A 17,825-nucleotide genomic window follows, 5' to 3' on the forward strand; every position below is an offset into this window, starting at 1 on the left:
TTAATATGATAAGCCCTGCCCTGACTGCTTGTCTAGAAGCCATTCCCTGAGCTTTGAATCCATGAGGCCATTCCATACTCTCCCAGCACACAGGCCATTGCCTGGAGTCTGACTTCCCAAGCTGATCACACACAGCCACTGCTGAATGACTATTTCTTTTCCCTCCCTTCTCATCTCAGGAACTTTGTTCACAACAGTAGGAACAGTGGCTTTGGGCCATGAGGGGCCAGGAGTGGTGGATGTGGTTCTGGAAGCCCGAGACCATGGGACTCCAGGCCGAGCAGCACGAGCCACAGTACATGTGCAGCTACAGGACCAAAATGACCATGCCCCAAGCTTCACATTGCCACATTACCGTGTGGCTGTGACTGAAGATCTACCCCCTGGTTCCACACTGCTCACCCTGGAGGCCACAGATGCTGACAGAAGCCGCACTCATGCCACTGTGGACTATAGCATCATTAGTGGAAACCGGGGCCGAGTATTTCATCTGGAATCCCGGCTGGCCGAGGCTGGAGAGGGCATTGGACCAGGCCCCCAGGCACTAGGCTGCCTAGTGTTGCTTGAGCCTCTAGACTTTGAAAGCCTCACACAGTACAATCTAACTGTGACTGCAGCTGACCGGGGGCAGCCACCACGCAGTTCAGTTGTGCCAGTGACCGTTACTGTGCTGGATGTCAATGATAACCCACCTGTCTTTACCCGAGCATCCTACCACGTGACAGTACCTGAGGACATACCTGTTGGAGCTGAGCTGCTGCACATGGAGGCTTCTGATGCTGACCCTGGCCCTCATGGCCTTGTGCATTTTACCCTCAGTTCAGGTGACCCTTTGGGGCTCTTTGAACTGGATGAGAGCTCTGGCACCTTGCGATTGGCCCTCCCCCTGGACTGTGAGACCCAGGCTCGCCATCAGCTTGTAGTGCAGGCTGCTGACCCTGCTGGAGCACACTTTGCTTTGGCACCAGTGACAATTGAGGTCCAGGATGTGAATGACCATGGCCCATCCTTCCCACTGAACTTGCTCAGCACCAGCCTGGCTGAGAACCAGCCTCCAGGCACTCTCGTGACCACTCTGCATGCAATTGATGGGGATGCTGGGGCTTTTGGGAAGCTCCGCTATAGCCTGCTAGAGGCTGGGCCTGGGGGTCGTGAGGCTTTTGCGCTCAACAGCTCTACAGGGGAATTGCGGGCACGAGTGCCCTTTGACTATGAGCACACAGGAAGTTTCCGGCTGCTGGTGGGTGCTGCTGATGCTGGGAATCTCTCAGCTTCTGTCACTGTGTCAGTGCTAGTGACTGGAGAGGATGAGTATGACCCAGTATTCTTGGCTCCAGCTTTCCACTTCCAAGTGCCAGAAGGTGCCCAGCGTGGTCACAGCCTGGGTCATGTGCAGGCCACAGATGAGGACGGGGGTGCTGATGGCCTGGTGCTGTATTCCCTTGCCACCTCTTCCCCCTATTTTGGTATCAACCAGACTACAGGTGCCCTGTACCTGCGGGTGGACAGTCAGGCACCAGGCAGTGGAACAACCACCTCTGGGGGTGGGGGCCGGACCCGGCGTGAAGCACCACGGGAGCTAAGGCTGGAGGTAGTTGCACGGGGGCCTCTGCCTGGTTCCAGAAGTGCCACTGTACCTGTGACTGTAGATATCACTCACACTGCACTAGGCCTGGCACCTGACCTTAACCTACTATTGGTGGGGGCTGTGGCAGCCTCCTTGGGAGTTGTGGTGGTGCTTGCACTGGCAGCCCTGGTCCTAGGACTTGTTCGGGCCCGCAGCCGGAAGGCTGATGCGGCCCCTGGTCCAATGTCACAGGCAGCACCCCTAGCCAGTGGCTCCCTGCAGAAGCTGGGCCGGGATCCTCCCAGCCCACCACCATCAGAGCACCTGTATCACCAGACTCTCCCCAGCTATGGTGGGCCAGGAGCTGGTGGACCTTACCCTCGTGGTGGCTCCCTGGATCCTTCACACTCAAGTGGCCGAGGTTCAGCAGAGGCTGCAGAAGATGATGAGATACGCATGATCAACGAGTTTCCCCGTGTGGCCAGTGTAGCCTCCTCCCTGGCTGCCCGGGGCCCTGACTCAGGCATCCAGCAGGATGCAGATGGACTGAGTGACACATCCTGTGAGCCACCTGCCCCTGATACCTGGTATAAGGGTCGAAAGGCAGGGCTGCTGCTGCCAGGTGCAGGAGCCACTTTGTACCGAGAGGAGGGACCCCCAGCCACTGCCACAGCCTTTCTGGGGGGCTGTGGCCTGAGCCCCGCACCCACTGGGGACTATGGCTTCCCAGCAGATGGCAAACCATGTGTGGCAGGTGCACTGACCGCCATTGTGGCTGGCGAGGAGGAGCTTCGTGGCAGCTATAACTGGGACTACCTGCTGAGCTGGTGCCCTCAGTTCCAACCACTGGCCAGTGTCTTCACAGAGATTGCTCGGCTCAAGGATGAAGCACGGCCATGTCCCCCTGCTCCCCGTATTGACCCACCACCCCTCATCACTGCTGTGGCCCACCCAGGAGCCAAGTCTGTGCCCCCCAAACCTGCAAGCACAGCTGCAGCACGGGCCATCTTCCCACCGTCCTCTCACCGCTCTCCCATCAGCCACGAAGGCTCTTTGTCTTCAGCTGCCATGTCCCCCAGCTTCTCACCCTCGCTGTCTCCTCTGGCTGCTCGCTCACCTGTTGTCTCCCCATTTGGGGTGGCCCAGGGCCCCTCAGCTTCAGCACTCAGCACAGAGTCTGGCCTGGAGCCACCTGATGACACGGAGCTGCACATCTAGCTGTGGCCCAGGCTGGGCCCCGACCTGGGATGCGCACAGTGTCCCCAATGCAGGCCCCACACTGAGCCTGCCATGGGCAGCCTCGGACCATGACTGGCCACAGGGAGGCCACTGTCAAGCCCCAGCTCTCCATCCCAAATTCTTCAGTAGGGGCAGGTCCCACATTCATCCCAGTCAGGTCCAGTGTGGGGAGGAATATGAAGGAGGCAGCAGCCCTTGGTTCTCCTCAATGAGGACTTCCTGCCCTGTGCCAGCACCCTGAGATGGAGCAAGACTTTTATTTATTGGGGGGGTAGGGAAATGGGGAAGGTCCCTCTAACCTGTTTGGGCCCAGCTCCTTTGGGTTTCTTTGACACCCCTGCCCCTACCCAGAACAAGTGCCAATTCTCACTCTGGAGCCTTAATAAACTGCAGTTTGTATCCAGCCTCTGGCTCTGTTCTGTGGGGATGATTGGAAGGCACCTATTATGGATATGTGGATATCTAGGATGGGGATTATACCAGGAGCTCAAGAGCCTAGCCTGAGACTGACAATCATATCTGTCTACAGTGCTTTCCCTCTAATGTGGGCAAGAGGCCAACCAAGATAGGAGGAATGCAAGTTTGAGGCCAGCTTTAGCAACTTAGCAAGACACTGTTAAAAAAATAAATAAATAAAAAGACTGGGGATGTAGCTCAGCGGTAAAGCAGCCCTAGGTTCCCCAGTATCCACCCCATAAAAAAAGGAGTAGCCAAGTGAAGTGATTCCTTCTTGGAGCTTAAGACCTCACATCTGTTGAGTCAGGCTCTGCTTGGCAATTTGCTGTTTTATCTCAGAATAAATTTTCACTGTAACCCTACAAGGCAAATCACTTTTTATGATAGTCTCTATTGTAAATGTAGAAACCTAAGTTCTAAGGAGTTATTTCTCTTAATCAAATAGCTGGGAATAACCCATGTCTGTACGCCTCCAGAACCACTCCCTGGTGATGATTCCTTGGAGGCGGGGCGGACTTAGGCAGCAGGTGGGGAGCTGTGCTAAACTATGCAGAGAGAGGAAATCTTAATGGTAGCTCCACCCCTTCCCAGCATTCAGGACCATTTGAGAGGAAGAAGCCTTCATCGTCACTAGTTACTAGGCAGGGAGGTGGTGGCCCTGGAAGATGGGGCCCATGTGATCTGTCACATGACAGCATATCTGCAGAAAGGCGGAATGGGACTCAGAACCTGGTGAGAAATTAGGGGGGCCGGAGTGAAGGGGATCATGTTGGAAAGAGTACGTGTTGGAGGGTGGGAATATAATGACAGTAAAGCTACCACTGAAACCCACCTGCCGTCCCCCGCAGCCTCCTAGGGCTCCTTGCCCTCATCGTCGCCAGCAAAGGTAGTTACAGCCCGGAGCCTGACCAGCGAAGGACGTGAGTTGACCTAACACTGATTGTCTCCTTCTGAATGCCCTGTTCTGCACCCACTGTCCTGGTCTTAGCATCCCTCACTCTCAAACCAGCTCCTTCTACCTCTATAGCCTCCATACCCCAGTTTCCCAGGCTTAGTTTGTCATTCATCTTCTGTGATCCTTATCCACTTCTGAGATCATACCCAAAGTCTCAGCCCCTAATCCAGAACCTTCCCCAACCCACCCATATATCCCCTCCACATCCTAACCTGTCCCCTGACCTTGCAGGTTGCCCCCAGGCTGGGTGTCCCTGGGCCCTGTGGACCCTGAGGAAGAGCTGAGTCTCACCTTTGCTTTGAGACAGCAGAATCTGGAGAGACTCTCGGAGTTGGTACAGGCTGTGTCGGATCCTGGCTCTCCTCGCTACGGTGCATGTTGGGAACCAGGGCACAAAGTGGAATGCAGTGAAAGACACAGGGCTGGGCAGGGCATGAGATGGTATAAATCACATCAGGGTCATGCTCCTTGTGCCTGACAGGGGAGTGATATAGGGCAGATGAATGGCAGTGACTATCATTCAGGAGTTTTTTTTTTTTTTTTTTTTTTTTTTTTTTTTTTTTAATATTTATTTTTTAGTTATTGGCAGACACAACATCTTTGCTTGTATGTGGTGCTGAGAATCGAACCCGGGCCGCACATATGCCAGGCAAGCGCGCTACCGCTTGAGCCACATCCCCAGCCCAGTTCAGGAGTTTTTTATAAAAAAGTGAATTAGAACTTAACTGTACTACCAAAGTAACATTCTTCCCCCACGTTCCACCTGTTTTCCTCAGTCTAAAGACAAAAAAAATGGATAAGGTTAAAGGTACAGACTTTATGATCAGCTCTAGATTTAAATTCTGTTACTTACCAGATAAATGAAATAGAACCCATTATCCGTAAGTGCTCATCAACTCAAGTTCCTCTCCCCTTGCTTAAATCCACTCCCATTTCCTCCTCAGACACCAAGGCTGCCAATTTCAACTCTTAAATTATCTTTAAGTTAATCCACATTTGGTCATCTCTCATTGCTTCCAACTCTATTGTTTATTCTTTCTTCTGGACAACTGCCCAGCCCCATGATTGGTCTGCAGTCTTTTTTCCCCTCTACCTCAGTCCCACTGTACTACCTATTGTACTCACACACACAAAAAAAGTCTTTCCAACCACTGGATTGTATCCTTTTCTCTAGTTAAAGTCTTTGATGGCAAGGGGACAATGTGTATGTGTGAAGAGTGGAAGTGAGAGGGGGGGTCTCAGATCACCTGAGAGGGGAGTACTAATGTGTGTGGCTTTATGTAGGAAATAGTGGTTTCCATCATGTTAAGCTTAAAATCAACAAGTATGGTGACAAGAGGTAAATTAGATGTTATGATTGGCTCCAAAAGTTTTGGAAACTTTTATTGGAGATAAAATAGAAAACTTATATTAATCTCATTTGCTTTTCATGATCATGGATATACATGCTGTGGTGCATCATTTGCAACCTACTGGTCTTTAGGGTAAATCTGTATTTTGTGACCATAGCATTACAAGTCTTTCCAGACATTTCTTCCCCTGGCCCCTAAATATACCCAGCACCTGCACAGCCCTCCCTGGAAAGTCCTGGTGTTTATTGTTTGGGGTTCAAAAAGACAGCTTGGAAAATCCATGAAAGCAAGCCCCTCTTTGAATATCTGCAGGAAAATATCTAACCATAGAAGATGTGGCTGAGCTGGTCCGGCCATCACCACTTACCCTCCACACAGTCAAAAAATGGCTTTTGGCAGCTGGAGCCCGGAACTGCAATTCAGTGACCACACAGGACTTTCTGACTTGCTGGCTAAGTGTCCGGTGAGAGAGAATGATTGCCCCTTGGAAAGCATCAGTTGTCCCAGGGAGACTAGAAACTCCAAAGGGAGGGAGTTGAGAGTTTCTTAGAGCTTGTGAGTAGTGGTTAATGCATGAGGAAATAATGACTGATTGCCCAGTGGTGCTCTGTTCTGTGTTTTCTGACTTCTGTTTTCTGATCTCTGACCTCCAGACAGGCAGAGCTGCTGCTCCCTGGGGCTGAGTTTCATCGTTATGTGGGGGGACCAGCAAAGATCCATGTTGTAAGGTCCCTACGTCCCTACCAGCTCCCTCAGGCCTTGGCCTCTCATGTGGATTTTGGTAAACCCAGTGGCGTTGGTGGGGTTGGGGCAAGCAGATCCAGGGGCTGAGAAGTTTAGATGGGGTTTGAGTGGAGGTGCTCAGGGACAAAATGAGTATTGAAGTCTATAAGATCTCAACCTGACCCCTTTCCACAGTGGGGGGACTACACCGCTTTCCCCCTACATCATCCCTGAGGCAACGCCCCAAGCCGCAAGTGGCAGGAAGCGTTGGCTTGCACTTTGGAGTGACTCCATCCGTGATTCGTGAGCGATACAACCTGACAGCACAAGATGTGGGCTCTGGCACCACCAACAACAGCCAGGCCTGTGCCCAGGTGAGCCAAGCAGAGAGCCCAGGGTTCCCCCAGCCTCCCCAAGGTGTCTTCAGTGTCTTACCACTTTCTAACTCATGATTCCTGCTATGACTCCTTCCATAGTTTCTGGAGCAGTACTTCCATGACTCAGATCTTGCTGAGTTCATGCACCTCTTTGGTGGCAACTTTGCACACCAGACATCAGTAGCCCGAGTGGTTGGCAAACAGGGCCGAGGCCGGGCAGGGATCGAGGCCAGTCTGGATGTTCAATACCTGATGAGTGCTGGTGCCAATATCTCCACATGGGTCTACAGTAGCCCTGGTACTGCTAAGAGGACCACCTGGTGGGGAAGTGGGTTGGAGGTGGTTGTTGATCCCTGCTTTGACAAGGGAATGCCATGAGCTAAAGAGATCCTGACAAACCCCCAATGACTACCTTTGTGCCCACCTCTCAAAAAAAAAAAAAATCCAGGACGGCATGAGGCACAGGAGCCCTTCTTGCAGTGGCTCCTCCTGCTCAGTAATGAGTCATCCTTGCCACATGTGCATACTGTAAGCTATGGTGATGATGAAGACTCCCTCAGCAGTGCCTACATCCAGAGGGTCAACACCGAGCTCATGAAGGCTGCCAGCCGGGGTCTTACCCTGCTCTTTGCTTCAGGTGAACTCCTACACTAAACTTAGACATTCTATCCCAACCCACCAAACTTGGGAGCTTTGATCCCCCACCCCTATGACCACTGAACCTGATCTCTGACTCATAATCTGAACTCAGAACCTCAACAGAGACCAATGACATAACCTCTAAATTCTGACCTTTTGCAGTAAGAGCTGATAAATAGATTTCCTCCCTAGCACCTGAACCTACATACCAAGCTCTGACCAACTAATATAGGTTCCAAATTTGTCTATCTGTTAGGTGACAGTGGAGCTGGGTGTTGGTCTGTCTCTGGAAGACACCAGTTTCGTCCTAGTTTCCCGGCCTCCAGGTAACTACTCCAAACTACCATTTACCTGTGATCACATATCTTTCACCTGTGACCTTGTGATTTAGCACCTTTACCTTAATTCCATCAGGTGTTCCTATCGCTCAGCCTTCAGTTTAACCTGTCCTGATTGCTGCACTCCCTCTCTTCTTCCTATAGGTTCTAGGCCTCAAGTCTCCTGAGTGGGACACAGCTCCCAGTGGTTCCTCTTCCTCAGTCCCTAGGCATTTTAGTGGCAGATTAAGTTGAGTGTTCTCTAGAGAAAAGTGTGTGTGTGTATGTGTGTGTGTGTGTGTGTGTGTGTGTGTGTATATATATATATATCTTGTCAGCTCAGACCATGCCTTGAGGCATGTGTACATGCTTCCCATAGAGTCTAGTCTCTCCAACAAGATTTAGGCCATGCTTACTCATCCACACAACTTGGAGGTCCTGTATTATCTGAATGCTGTCTTCTCCCTTAGCCCCTATGTTACCACAGTAGGAGGCACTTCCTTCCAGAATCCTTTCCGTGTCACAAATGAGATAGTTGACTATATCAGTGGTGGTGGCTTCAGCAACGTGTTCCCACGGCCTTCATACCAGGTACATGCATGTTTGTGTGGAGAGATAAGAGGTTGGGAGATCCTCAGTTCAGCAGACTGATGGGCAAGCTACAGGTAAGTACTTACTCAGAAGTGCTTTTCAGGAGGAAGCTGTAGTCCAGTTCCTGAACTCTAGCCCTCACCTGCCACCATCCAGTTACTTCAATGGTAGTGGCCGTGCCTACCCAGATGTTGCTGCACTTTCTGATGGCTACTGGGTGGTCAGCAACAGTGTGCCTATTCCATGGGTTTCTGGAACCTCGGTGAGAATCAGCCTTACTCCAAATGCCCTCTCAGTAACTACCTCCTACCTCTAGCACCTTGCCCCTAGAGCCCCTGATTCATCAGAGACCACTAATCCTTTCAAATATTCATCCCCAAAGGTCCAATCATTCAGAAACCCTGACCACTACTTGCACCTTCACCTTGCAGGCCTCTACTCCAGTGTTTGGGGGACTCATATCCTTGATAAATGAACACAGAATCCTTAGTGGCCACCCCCCTCTTGGCTTTCTCAACCCAAGGCTCTATCAGCAGCATGGAGCAGGACTCTTCGATGTGAGTGTGGATGGGAAGGGTATCTAGATGTCATATGAGTATGGGATTGGCCAAGATGAACTTGGGGGTAATTGTGAGTTGGTGATATCTGAACACAGGGTAAGGAGGTTCAGTCTGTCGGTACTTGTACCAGCAGACCCAGATCTAATGCCCACTTCCTCCCTAGGTAACCCACGGCTGCCATGAGTCCTGTCTGAATGAAGAAGTGGAAGGTCAGGGGTTCTGCTCTGGCCCTGGCTGGGATCCTGTGACAGGCTGGGGAACACCCAACTTTCCAGCTTTACTGAAGACATTACTCAATCCTTGACTCTTTCCTGCCAGGAAAGCTGACTTGTCTTCTGTCCTATGATTGGTGAATCAGTTCCTTATTCTGCCTTTTTGGAAGCCCTACTGAATCCTCAAAAATTGCAAACAGCTCATCTCCCTAACTCTGAAATGCTGTGTGAGCTTGGCTTCACTCCCCACCCTACCCTGTACCTTCATACTCAGGTGTCCTTACTCCTGCCTCGGGATTCCTCAACAAGATGATATAACCAGAAATTTTTGTCTGCCCTTCCCTTCACCTCTTCCTCTTTTCAACCAGAGATGTGAATACAGGGTGAGGACGTGGTCTGTCATTACTGGTTACAGCAGGCTCAGATCTGATGACCACCACTTCATGTTTGCTCCTCAATTCACTGCAATAAGACCTCTGCTCTCATCTTTTATTCTTTCCTCCCCTGATGCTAAAAAACAATGGCCTACTTGCTTCTTCATCCAGTGCAAACTACTCAATCTTTCCTTGATGGTTTTTCCATTATAGTTGCCCACTTATTCCCTTTCTTTAACTTCTAGTGCATAACTTCTCTTACCACTCTTGTCTTCCTCCTTCACAGCTTCACCTGCTCTGCTTCCTCTTGGAATACTGGTATTCTTCATTGTTCCATTCTTAGTCTTTGGCTCTTATCATTTTAATCATTGTCTCCTGGAACAAATTACTAGCATCTATAGCTATCCCCATCTCACTAAATAAGATTTTCTATCCAGTAATGATTGATACTCAAATGTAAGATATGCAATACTTGAAACTTCATCTCCTTTCACGCAACCTCAAACTAGTCCATCTTTTGTTTCTTCTTGGTAAATGATACTATACTTTTTCCAATCAAGCCAGAAACCCATGTCTCTTGACTCTCATTTTCTTCATCCCCCAACTACCTTAAATCAACATGTCCTACTGATATTACCTCTTAAATATATCTTTATCGATGCAAAAGTCCTTCCAATTATATTTCTTAAGAACATCTGAATTTATTTTTCTCTTTCCATCCCCACTGCTAATATATTAGCTTGAAGCCATATTCTTTCTCCTCTAAATTACAGAAAACCCTTGTAAAAATAGTTTCCTTACTTTTGTACATCCCTATTCCACCTTCTAGAGTGAAAAACAAATCCCATGAAGCCATTTACCTGATAGAAATGCTTTGAAGATTACTGGATGATGTTAAGGTAGTGGGCGGTGGGCAATGAAGAAAATGAGAGTCAAGGGACTTAGGTTTCTGGCTTGATTGGAAAAAGATTTGATCCTTGCTAGGAGCCACTGCAAAGTATTACATTCATATGGAAATTGGGCTCCTACTGTTCACTTAGGCCCATTTGGGGACTCAAGTTACAAGACTCCTGGAGAGTTCCCATTGGTTGGGGAAGGATGGTAGGAGGGTGTTCCGGGGGAAGTGGAGCCCCCCGGGTCCGGTAGGGACACACGTGTGTGGGTGTGTGGACCGGCTTGTTAGGGGGACGCACACGGCCTCTCACAAAATAAAACTTTGTTTCAGTTCCATCTGGCTTGTGTTTTTGTGCTCAGCCGGATTGCAGCATCGCAAGCCGGCGTGCACTGACAGCGACCCGCGAAAGCGCCCAGCAGGAAGGCAGCAGGTGAAAACAGCAGCGGGCAGAAGCGGAGCCAAGGCTCACGCGGGCCCCGCCGTCCAGCCTGCAGCATTTTGGTGGCCCTTGTACGGGGAACGCCCAAAATTTATAGGTGAGTGATATCGCTCGCCCCTAAGGAAAGGCGACAGAATGGGTATTTTTGTTTTGATTTATTCTGCTTTTATTTCAGGCTCTCTAGCCTTACAATTTTTTCAGGCGAATTGGGAAAAATGGTTGGCTCAAGGTTTTAAGTTATTCGGCCCTGAGAAAGAAAAAATTGATATAATCATTTTTCTCCTCTCCGTTTCTGTTTCATTCTGTTTTGGCTTTCTTCTATCCTACCTTATTGGGTTACGTTACCTTTATAGTAGATTAGAATCTAGTAAAAAACAAACCGAAAGACTGTTAAGTAAATTGTTAGAGGTCCAGGCTATGGCAGAAAACTTATTAGGTCAAGCAAAACAAAAGGTCCCTCAAGCTAGTCAGACAGAAGAAAAATTGAAGAAGGCAAGCTTAGGGAAAAAACGACCCTCAGATAGGGAGGCTAGTACTAACTCCGTTCCATCACCAGAGGGCGTAATTCAACCAACAGCTTCACCTGTAGCTGAGCAGCCCTCAGTTTCCATAGGTGATGAACAGAATCCTGAGGCAGGACCCCAAAAGTTAGCATGCCCTGTAGTTGAGCGGGGAGAAGAAAGGGAACGAGTTTACCGTGCCTTAGATTTCAAAATAGTAAAGCAATTAAAGGAAGCTGTACAAACCTACGGGCCTGCGGCTCCCTTTACTGTCAGAATGGTCGAATCTATTACCAGCTGGGACTTAACACCAGAAGATTGGGCTAGCGTGTGTCACTCTGTGCTAAATGGAGGACAATATTTATTATGGAAAATTGCCAATGAGGAATTTTGCAGGGAGACAGCTAGGCGAAATGCAGCAGCAGGTTATCCTGAAAGAGATTCTCAAATGCTATTGGGGAAAGGACCTTATGAGGGTCAGAGGCAACAGATTAGATATGATCCTGGCGTATACGCTCAGATCACTATGAATGCAATTAAGGCATGGAAAACTTTGAAGGGACAAGGGGATTTACAAGGTCAACTATCTAAGATAACACAAGGAGTTAATGAGCCCTACGCTGACTTTGTAGCTAGACTTATTGAAACAGCCTCTAAGACATTTGAAAATACAGAACAGGCAATGCCATTTATAAAACAACTGGCTTATGACCAAGCAAATCGTTGCTGCAAAGAGGTCATTAGACCGTGGAAACATGGAGATTTAAACACATATATTAAATTATGTAGCGACATTGATGAACAAGGACAAGTCATGGCAGCTGAAGTAAAACAGGCTTTAGATACCAAACCAAAAACATGCTATAATTGCAATCAGAAAGGACATTTTAAAAGAAATTGCCCCATAGGAGGAGGGTTTAACAAAGCTAGGTATCAAAGGAGTAGAATCCCGGGTATTTGCCCACGATGCCATAGAGGGAGACATTGGGCTAATGAATGCCGTTCTCAAACCACCATAGAGGGTATTCCGTTATCAAAAAATGGACAAAGACCAAGTGTCTACCCACAATATCGTGGAGAAAGGTATCAGGCCCCGTTGTCAAAAAACGAATTGGAGGGCCCAATGCCCCGGGGCCCAAAGCCACAAATATACGGGGCAATGGAGGAACCCAGCAGCACCATCAAGGTAGTGCCCAGGACGCACTATCCATCAGATCCCTCATCAGACAAACTAGAGGGAGCGCAGGGTTGGACATCTGTGCCTCTGCCAGAGCAGTATTAACTCCAGAGATGGGAGTTCAAATCATTCCCACAGGAATAAAAGGACCTCTTCCCCAAGGAACAGTAGGCTTATTATTAGGACGCAGTTCTTCTACACTAAAAGGACTTATGATAAGTCCTGGGGTAATTGATCCCGATTATGAGGGTGAAATAAAAATTATAGCCAGTTCTCCAAGAGGTATATCCGTAATTTCATCAGGAGATAGAATAGCACAGTTATTAATAATACCCAGCCTACATGATGAATTTTCCAGTTGTAATGTAGAAAGAGGTTCCAAGGGATTAGGCTCCACAGGTGTAGATTGGGCTATGCTTTCTTTAAATTTAGATTCTCGCCCAATGCTAAAATTAAATATTCAAGGACATGATTTTAATGGGCTGCTGGACACAGGTGCTGACCTCAGCATCATATCTCGTCAGGAATGGCCAAAGCACTGGCCATTGCAACAAGCCACTCAAACGCTTCGAGGCCTAGGAGTGGCAACTAACCCCCATAGAAGTGCTATGGTATTAGATTGGAGGGATCCTGAAGGATGTGAAGGAACTATACAGCCTTATGTATTGGACCATCTTCCCATAAATTTATGGGGACGGGATGTCCTAGATCAATTAGGATTGACATTAACAAATAACGTCAATTCTAACGCGCCCACTAGTAGGGCTAAACAAGGCTTTAGAAAAGAAAAAGGATTAAGGAAACAAGATCAAGATATGATAGCACCAATTCAAATAGATCAAGAAATAAATAAACATGGATTGGGTTTTCAAAAAGGGCCACTGAGACAATCAAAATTACATGGAAATCAGAAAGACCAGTGTGGGTTCCTCAGTGGCCCCTGACTAAAGAAAAGATACAAGTAGCCCACGATCTGGTCAAACAACAATTAGCGGAAGGACATTTACAACCTTCCGTATCTCCCCATAATACTCCCATTTTTGTCATTAAAAAGAAATCTGGTAAATGGAGATTATTACAAGATTTAAGAGCCATTAATAATGAGATGGTTATTATGGGACCTGCTCAATCAGGGATTCCCCAATTGTCTGCTTTACCAAAAACCTGGCATGTGTTAACTATAGATATTAAGGATTGTTTCTTTTCAATTCCAATTCATCCCGAGGATAGTCCACATTTTGCATTTACTATCCCTGCACTAAATCATGAAGGTCCTGATCAGAGATATGAGTGGAAAGTTTTACCCCAGGGGATGGCGAACAGCCCGACTATGTGTCAAATTTATGTTAATAAAGCAATCCAGCCACTTAGAAATCAAAATCCTGAACTACAAATATTTCACTATATGGATGATGTGTTATTAGCACATAAAGATAAGAACACATTGCTAGAATGTTATGCCACACTTACAAACTTACTAAAAAATTATAATCTAGACGTAGCAATAGATAAAGTACAATTAAATTTTCCAATTAATTATTTAGGAGTTTTATTATCCTCAACCATGGTCCGTCCACCAAAAATTCAAATACGAGTAGATCAACTCAAATCACTTAATGACTTTCAAAAATTATTGGGAGACATAAACTGGATAAGGCCTTACCTAGGCATACCAACAGGAGAATTAGGACCTTTATTTGATATCCTAAAAGGTCCATCAGATCCAAATTCACCCCGCATGTTAACGCCTGAAGCAAGAAAGGCATTAAAAATCATTGAAACATATATGGAAAATATGCATTTGGATAGAATTGATATAAGTTTGCCTTTATTATTTATTGTACTACCAACAAAAAATATTCCTACAGGAGTATTTTGGCAAGAAGGTCCATTATTGTGGATACATTTATCGTATTCCCCTAATACTATTCTTACTAGATATCCTGAGGCTGTAGGACAATTAATACTCAAAGGGATAAAAGCAGCGAAGGGAGTGTTTGGGATTTCTCCCAATAAAATTATTACTCCATATACTATGGATCAAATTGATGAGTTAGCTAATGAGTTAAATACTTGGGCAATAATCATGTGTAAATCTAGTGTCTCATTTGATAATCACTTGCCATCTAATCCCTTGTTGTCCTTTTGGTCTAAGCATCCTGTAGTTTTTCCTAAAATGACAAAAAAAAACCCTATCATGAATGCTCCAAATATATTCACTGATGGGTCAAACAATGGTACAGCAGCGGTAGTTACCCCTGATCAAACTTTTACATTTTTAGTACCCAAACAATCAGCTCAAAAGGTAGAGCTCAATGCAGTATTACAAGCTTTTATGATGTTCAAAGATTCTGTATTTAATTTATTCTCTGATAGCCAGTATGTAGTTAATGCTATAGCATCCCTTGAAGATGCTGGTAGGATTTCTCCTTCCTCTACTGTTTTCTCTTTGTTTTCTGCTATACAAACTCTAATCTGGGACAGAAAAGATCCATTCTTTATTGGACATATCAGGGCACATACAGGGTTGCCTGGAGCCCTTAGTTTGGGTAATGAACTAGCAGATAAATCTACACATGACATACATATTTTCTCCACAATAGAAGAAGCTATAAATTTTCATAAAAGGTTCCATGTCAATGCTAATACCTTACAAAAACGTTTTAAAATAACTAAGGAACAAGCCAGACATATAATAAAACAATGTCAAAATTGTGTGACATTTTTACCACAAGTTAATCTTGGAGTCAATCCTAGAGGACTGATACCTAACCATATTTGGCAGATGGACGTTACACACTTGCCAGAATTTGGAAAATTAAAATATTTACATGTTACAGTTGATACTTCTTCTGGATTTTTAATGGGCTCCCTTCATGCCGGAGAAAAAACTAAAGATGTTATAGCTCATTGCTTACAAAATTTTGCCACTGTGGGTGTTCCTAAACAGTTAAAAACTGATAACGCTCCTGGTTATACGTCTAACTCTTTTAAACAATTTTGCTCATCATTTGGCATTACTCATATAACAGGAATCCCATACAATCCACAGGGTCAAGGCATAGTTGAAAGAGCTCATCAAACTATTAAAATGTACTTATTAAAACAAAAGGAAGGAATTGGAAAAGGGTATATATCCCCCAAAGATAAACTTAAAATAACCCTTTTTACTCTAAACTTTCTAAATTTGGATTCATCAGGACTTAGTGCTGCGGAAAGACATATGTATCCGAAAAATGTACATAAGCCTAAGGTACTTTGGAAAGATATTCTAACAGGACAATGGAAAGGTCCGGACCCAGTAATAGTCTGGAGTCGGGGCTCCGTCTGTGTTTTTCCACAGGAGGAACAGCAACCAATTTGGATTCCAGAGAGATTAACTAAAACAATTTCTACAGAAAAAGAAGATGATTTGACTCAAATCCATAACAGCTGATATCCAGAGCTCCAGCTTGGCTATTCTTACATCTACAACAGTGATTTACCACGGTGCCTTTTTCAATATCTATTTTATTATTACATTTTTCCCACATCATAAGGTTCTATTTTATTTATTTATTTATTTTCTCTTTCTTTTTGAGCTCATACAAACCTAGGTTAATGTTTTTCTGATCAGTTTTATTTTTTGACTGTGTTTTATTTTTTTTTTAACTGTAAAGTTTTTAAACATTGCAATGGAGATTTCACCTAGGTATAGCTACAAGGCCTTTATTTACTATTGTCCTATATGTTCTATGTTATGTATGCACTGTTTTGTGTTGTATGTCTGTATGTGTGTATGTCCATATTTCATTTATAAGGAGCGCTCATGTATAAATAGATATAAATGGATCCAAAAAAAAAAAAAAAAAAAAAAAAAAAAAAAATCACGTGACTTATATGGTTTAATTTAAATTAGGTAAACAGCTGTTATAAATTTTGCTTTTAAAGGTGGTTAACAGATCTGTTTGTTTACTTTCACCTTTCCTTTTCATTATATTTAACAATTCTGTTCAAGATAATGTCTCTTTAGCACCATGGCCAGAATTCCCATCTCCATCCCAATGCCGGTGAAGACTAAGATAAAACCAAACTACAACTTCTATGATAGCTATCACAGTAAACTATATAAACTGATACATCAATCAATATAACTCAATAAGTATCCTCAATCAAGGACTTAATTTACTTTGGGAGAAAATGGACATATTGACAGACTCCTCCACTTTGAACTGCTCAATCAAGGACTTAATTTACTTTGGGAGGAAATGGACATATTGATAGACTCCTCCACTTTGAACTGCTTACACAACTTGCCTGGACTATGTATCACCTGTATGCATTGTGCTCTATTTGTTGATACAGTGAATTATGGTAGTGCTGAAATATCTTAGCTGCTGTGTCACCAGTGTTACTGTTCTTCCTAAGGAGCCGTCAATTGGCTTGGTGTCGTGGCATTTCTGTATCTTCCTCCCTTCTACTAGTGATGGTCTAAAACTTGGGGGCCAACAGAGGTGAGGCAAGAACCTCACCCCCCCACTGGCACCAAAGTTAAATTTGGGGGCCAACAGAGGTGAGGCAAGAACCTCACCCCCCCACTGGTGCTTAGGCCTATCCACAAGCATGGCTATGCTAGACCGGTAGTCAGTGACGGGTTGATCTGATTACAGTGGATTCAACCTAAGACAGGAAACTGACGTGTAAAAGTCAGTTCTCCCATGACGGGTAAGAACCACATGTTAAATTGGACAACCTACCAGGCACGGTCCCTAGCCACATTGCCATTGCTTAATTAAACAGAAGGGGGCAGATGCTAGGAGCCACTGCAAAGTATTACATTCATATGGAAATTGGGCTCCTACTGTTCACTTAGGCCCATTTGGGGACTCAAGTTACAAGACTCCTGGAGAGTTCCCATTGGTTGGGGAAGGATGGTAGGAGGGTGTTCCGGGGGAAGTGGAGCCCCCCGGGTCCGGTAGGGACACACGTGTGTGGGTGTGTGGACCGGCTTGTTAGGGGGACGCACACGGCCTCTCACAAAATAAAACTTTGTTTCAGTTCCATCTGGCTTGTGTTTTTGTGCTCAGCCGGATTGCAGCATCGCAAGCCGGCGTGCACTGACAGCGACCCGCGAAAGCGCCCAGCAGGAAGGCAGCAGGTGAAAACAGCAGCGGGCAGAAGCGGAGCCAAGGCTCACGCGGGCCCCGCCGTCCAGCCTGCAGCAGATCCTGAGTAGCAAATCATTGTTCCTCTATTTGCCCCAAGGGCCAAGAAACTCTTACCTTAGCTGAAGCTCTCCAGTGCCCAGAACACCACCCCCTGATACAAATGCCTCCATGATTTACATGATTCTTTCAAGACTCAGCTCAGAAATCACTTTGATTCCCCGAGGCTAGCTGATTTTGGTATGGCAGAAAAAATCATAAACTTTCAAAACCAAACCTGGTTGAATCTTGGTTTTGTAGGAGAGAAA

At 46.1% G+C, this 17,825-nt stretch overlaps 2 protein-coding genes across 2 annotated transcripts in view; both read left to right on the plus strand.

The window, feature by feature from the left end:
• Window positions 1-4,589, plus strand: part of Dchs1 (dachsous cadherin-related 1) — a 34,698-nt gene extending 30,109 nt beyond the window's left edge. Inside the window, exons 21-23 of the mRNA XM_078046565.1 lie at window positions 180-3,994; window positions 4,111-4,182; window positions 4,449-4,589. Coding sequence (XP_077902691.1) covers window positions 180-2,785 — 2,606 coding nt within the window. The 3' untranslated portion in view covers window positions 2,786-3,994; window positions 4,111-4,182; window positions 4,449-4,589. The remainder of the gene's footprint in view (window positions 1-179; window positions 3,995-4,110; window positions 4,183-4,448) is intronic.
• On the plus strand, window positions 3,870-10,028 carry Tpp1 (tripeptidyl peptidase 1). Its single transcript, XM_005341119.5, has 13 exons — window positions 3,870-3,994; window positions 4,111-4,182; window positions 4,449-4,588; window positions 5,882-6,032; window positions 6,223-6,350; window positions 6,488-6,666; window positions 6,769-6,967; window positions 7,118-7,306; window positions 7,565-7,634; window positions 8,096-8,216; window positions 8,320-8,478; window positions 8,648-8,773; window positions 8,940-10,028. Exons 1-13 carry the CDS (start codon window positions 3,951-3,953, stop codon window positions 9,078-9,080), a joined length of 1,719 nt encoding a protein of 572 aa, XP_005341176.1. The 5' UTR covers window positions 3,870-3,950; the 3' UTR covers window positions 9,081-10,028.
• The last annotated feature ends 7,797 nt before the right edge of the window (window positions 10,029-17,825 follow it).

This window comes from Ictidomys tridecemlineatus, chromosome 4, assembly GCF_052094955.1.
Source record: "Ictidomys tridecemlineatus isolate mIctTri1 chromosome 4, mIctTri1.hap1, whole genome shotgun sequence".
Taxonomy (NCBI): domain Eukaryota; kingdom Metazoa; phylum Chordata; class Mammalia; order Rodentia; family Sciuridae; genus Ictidomys; species Ictidomys tridecemlineatus.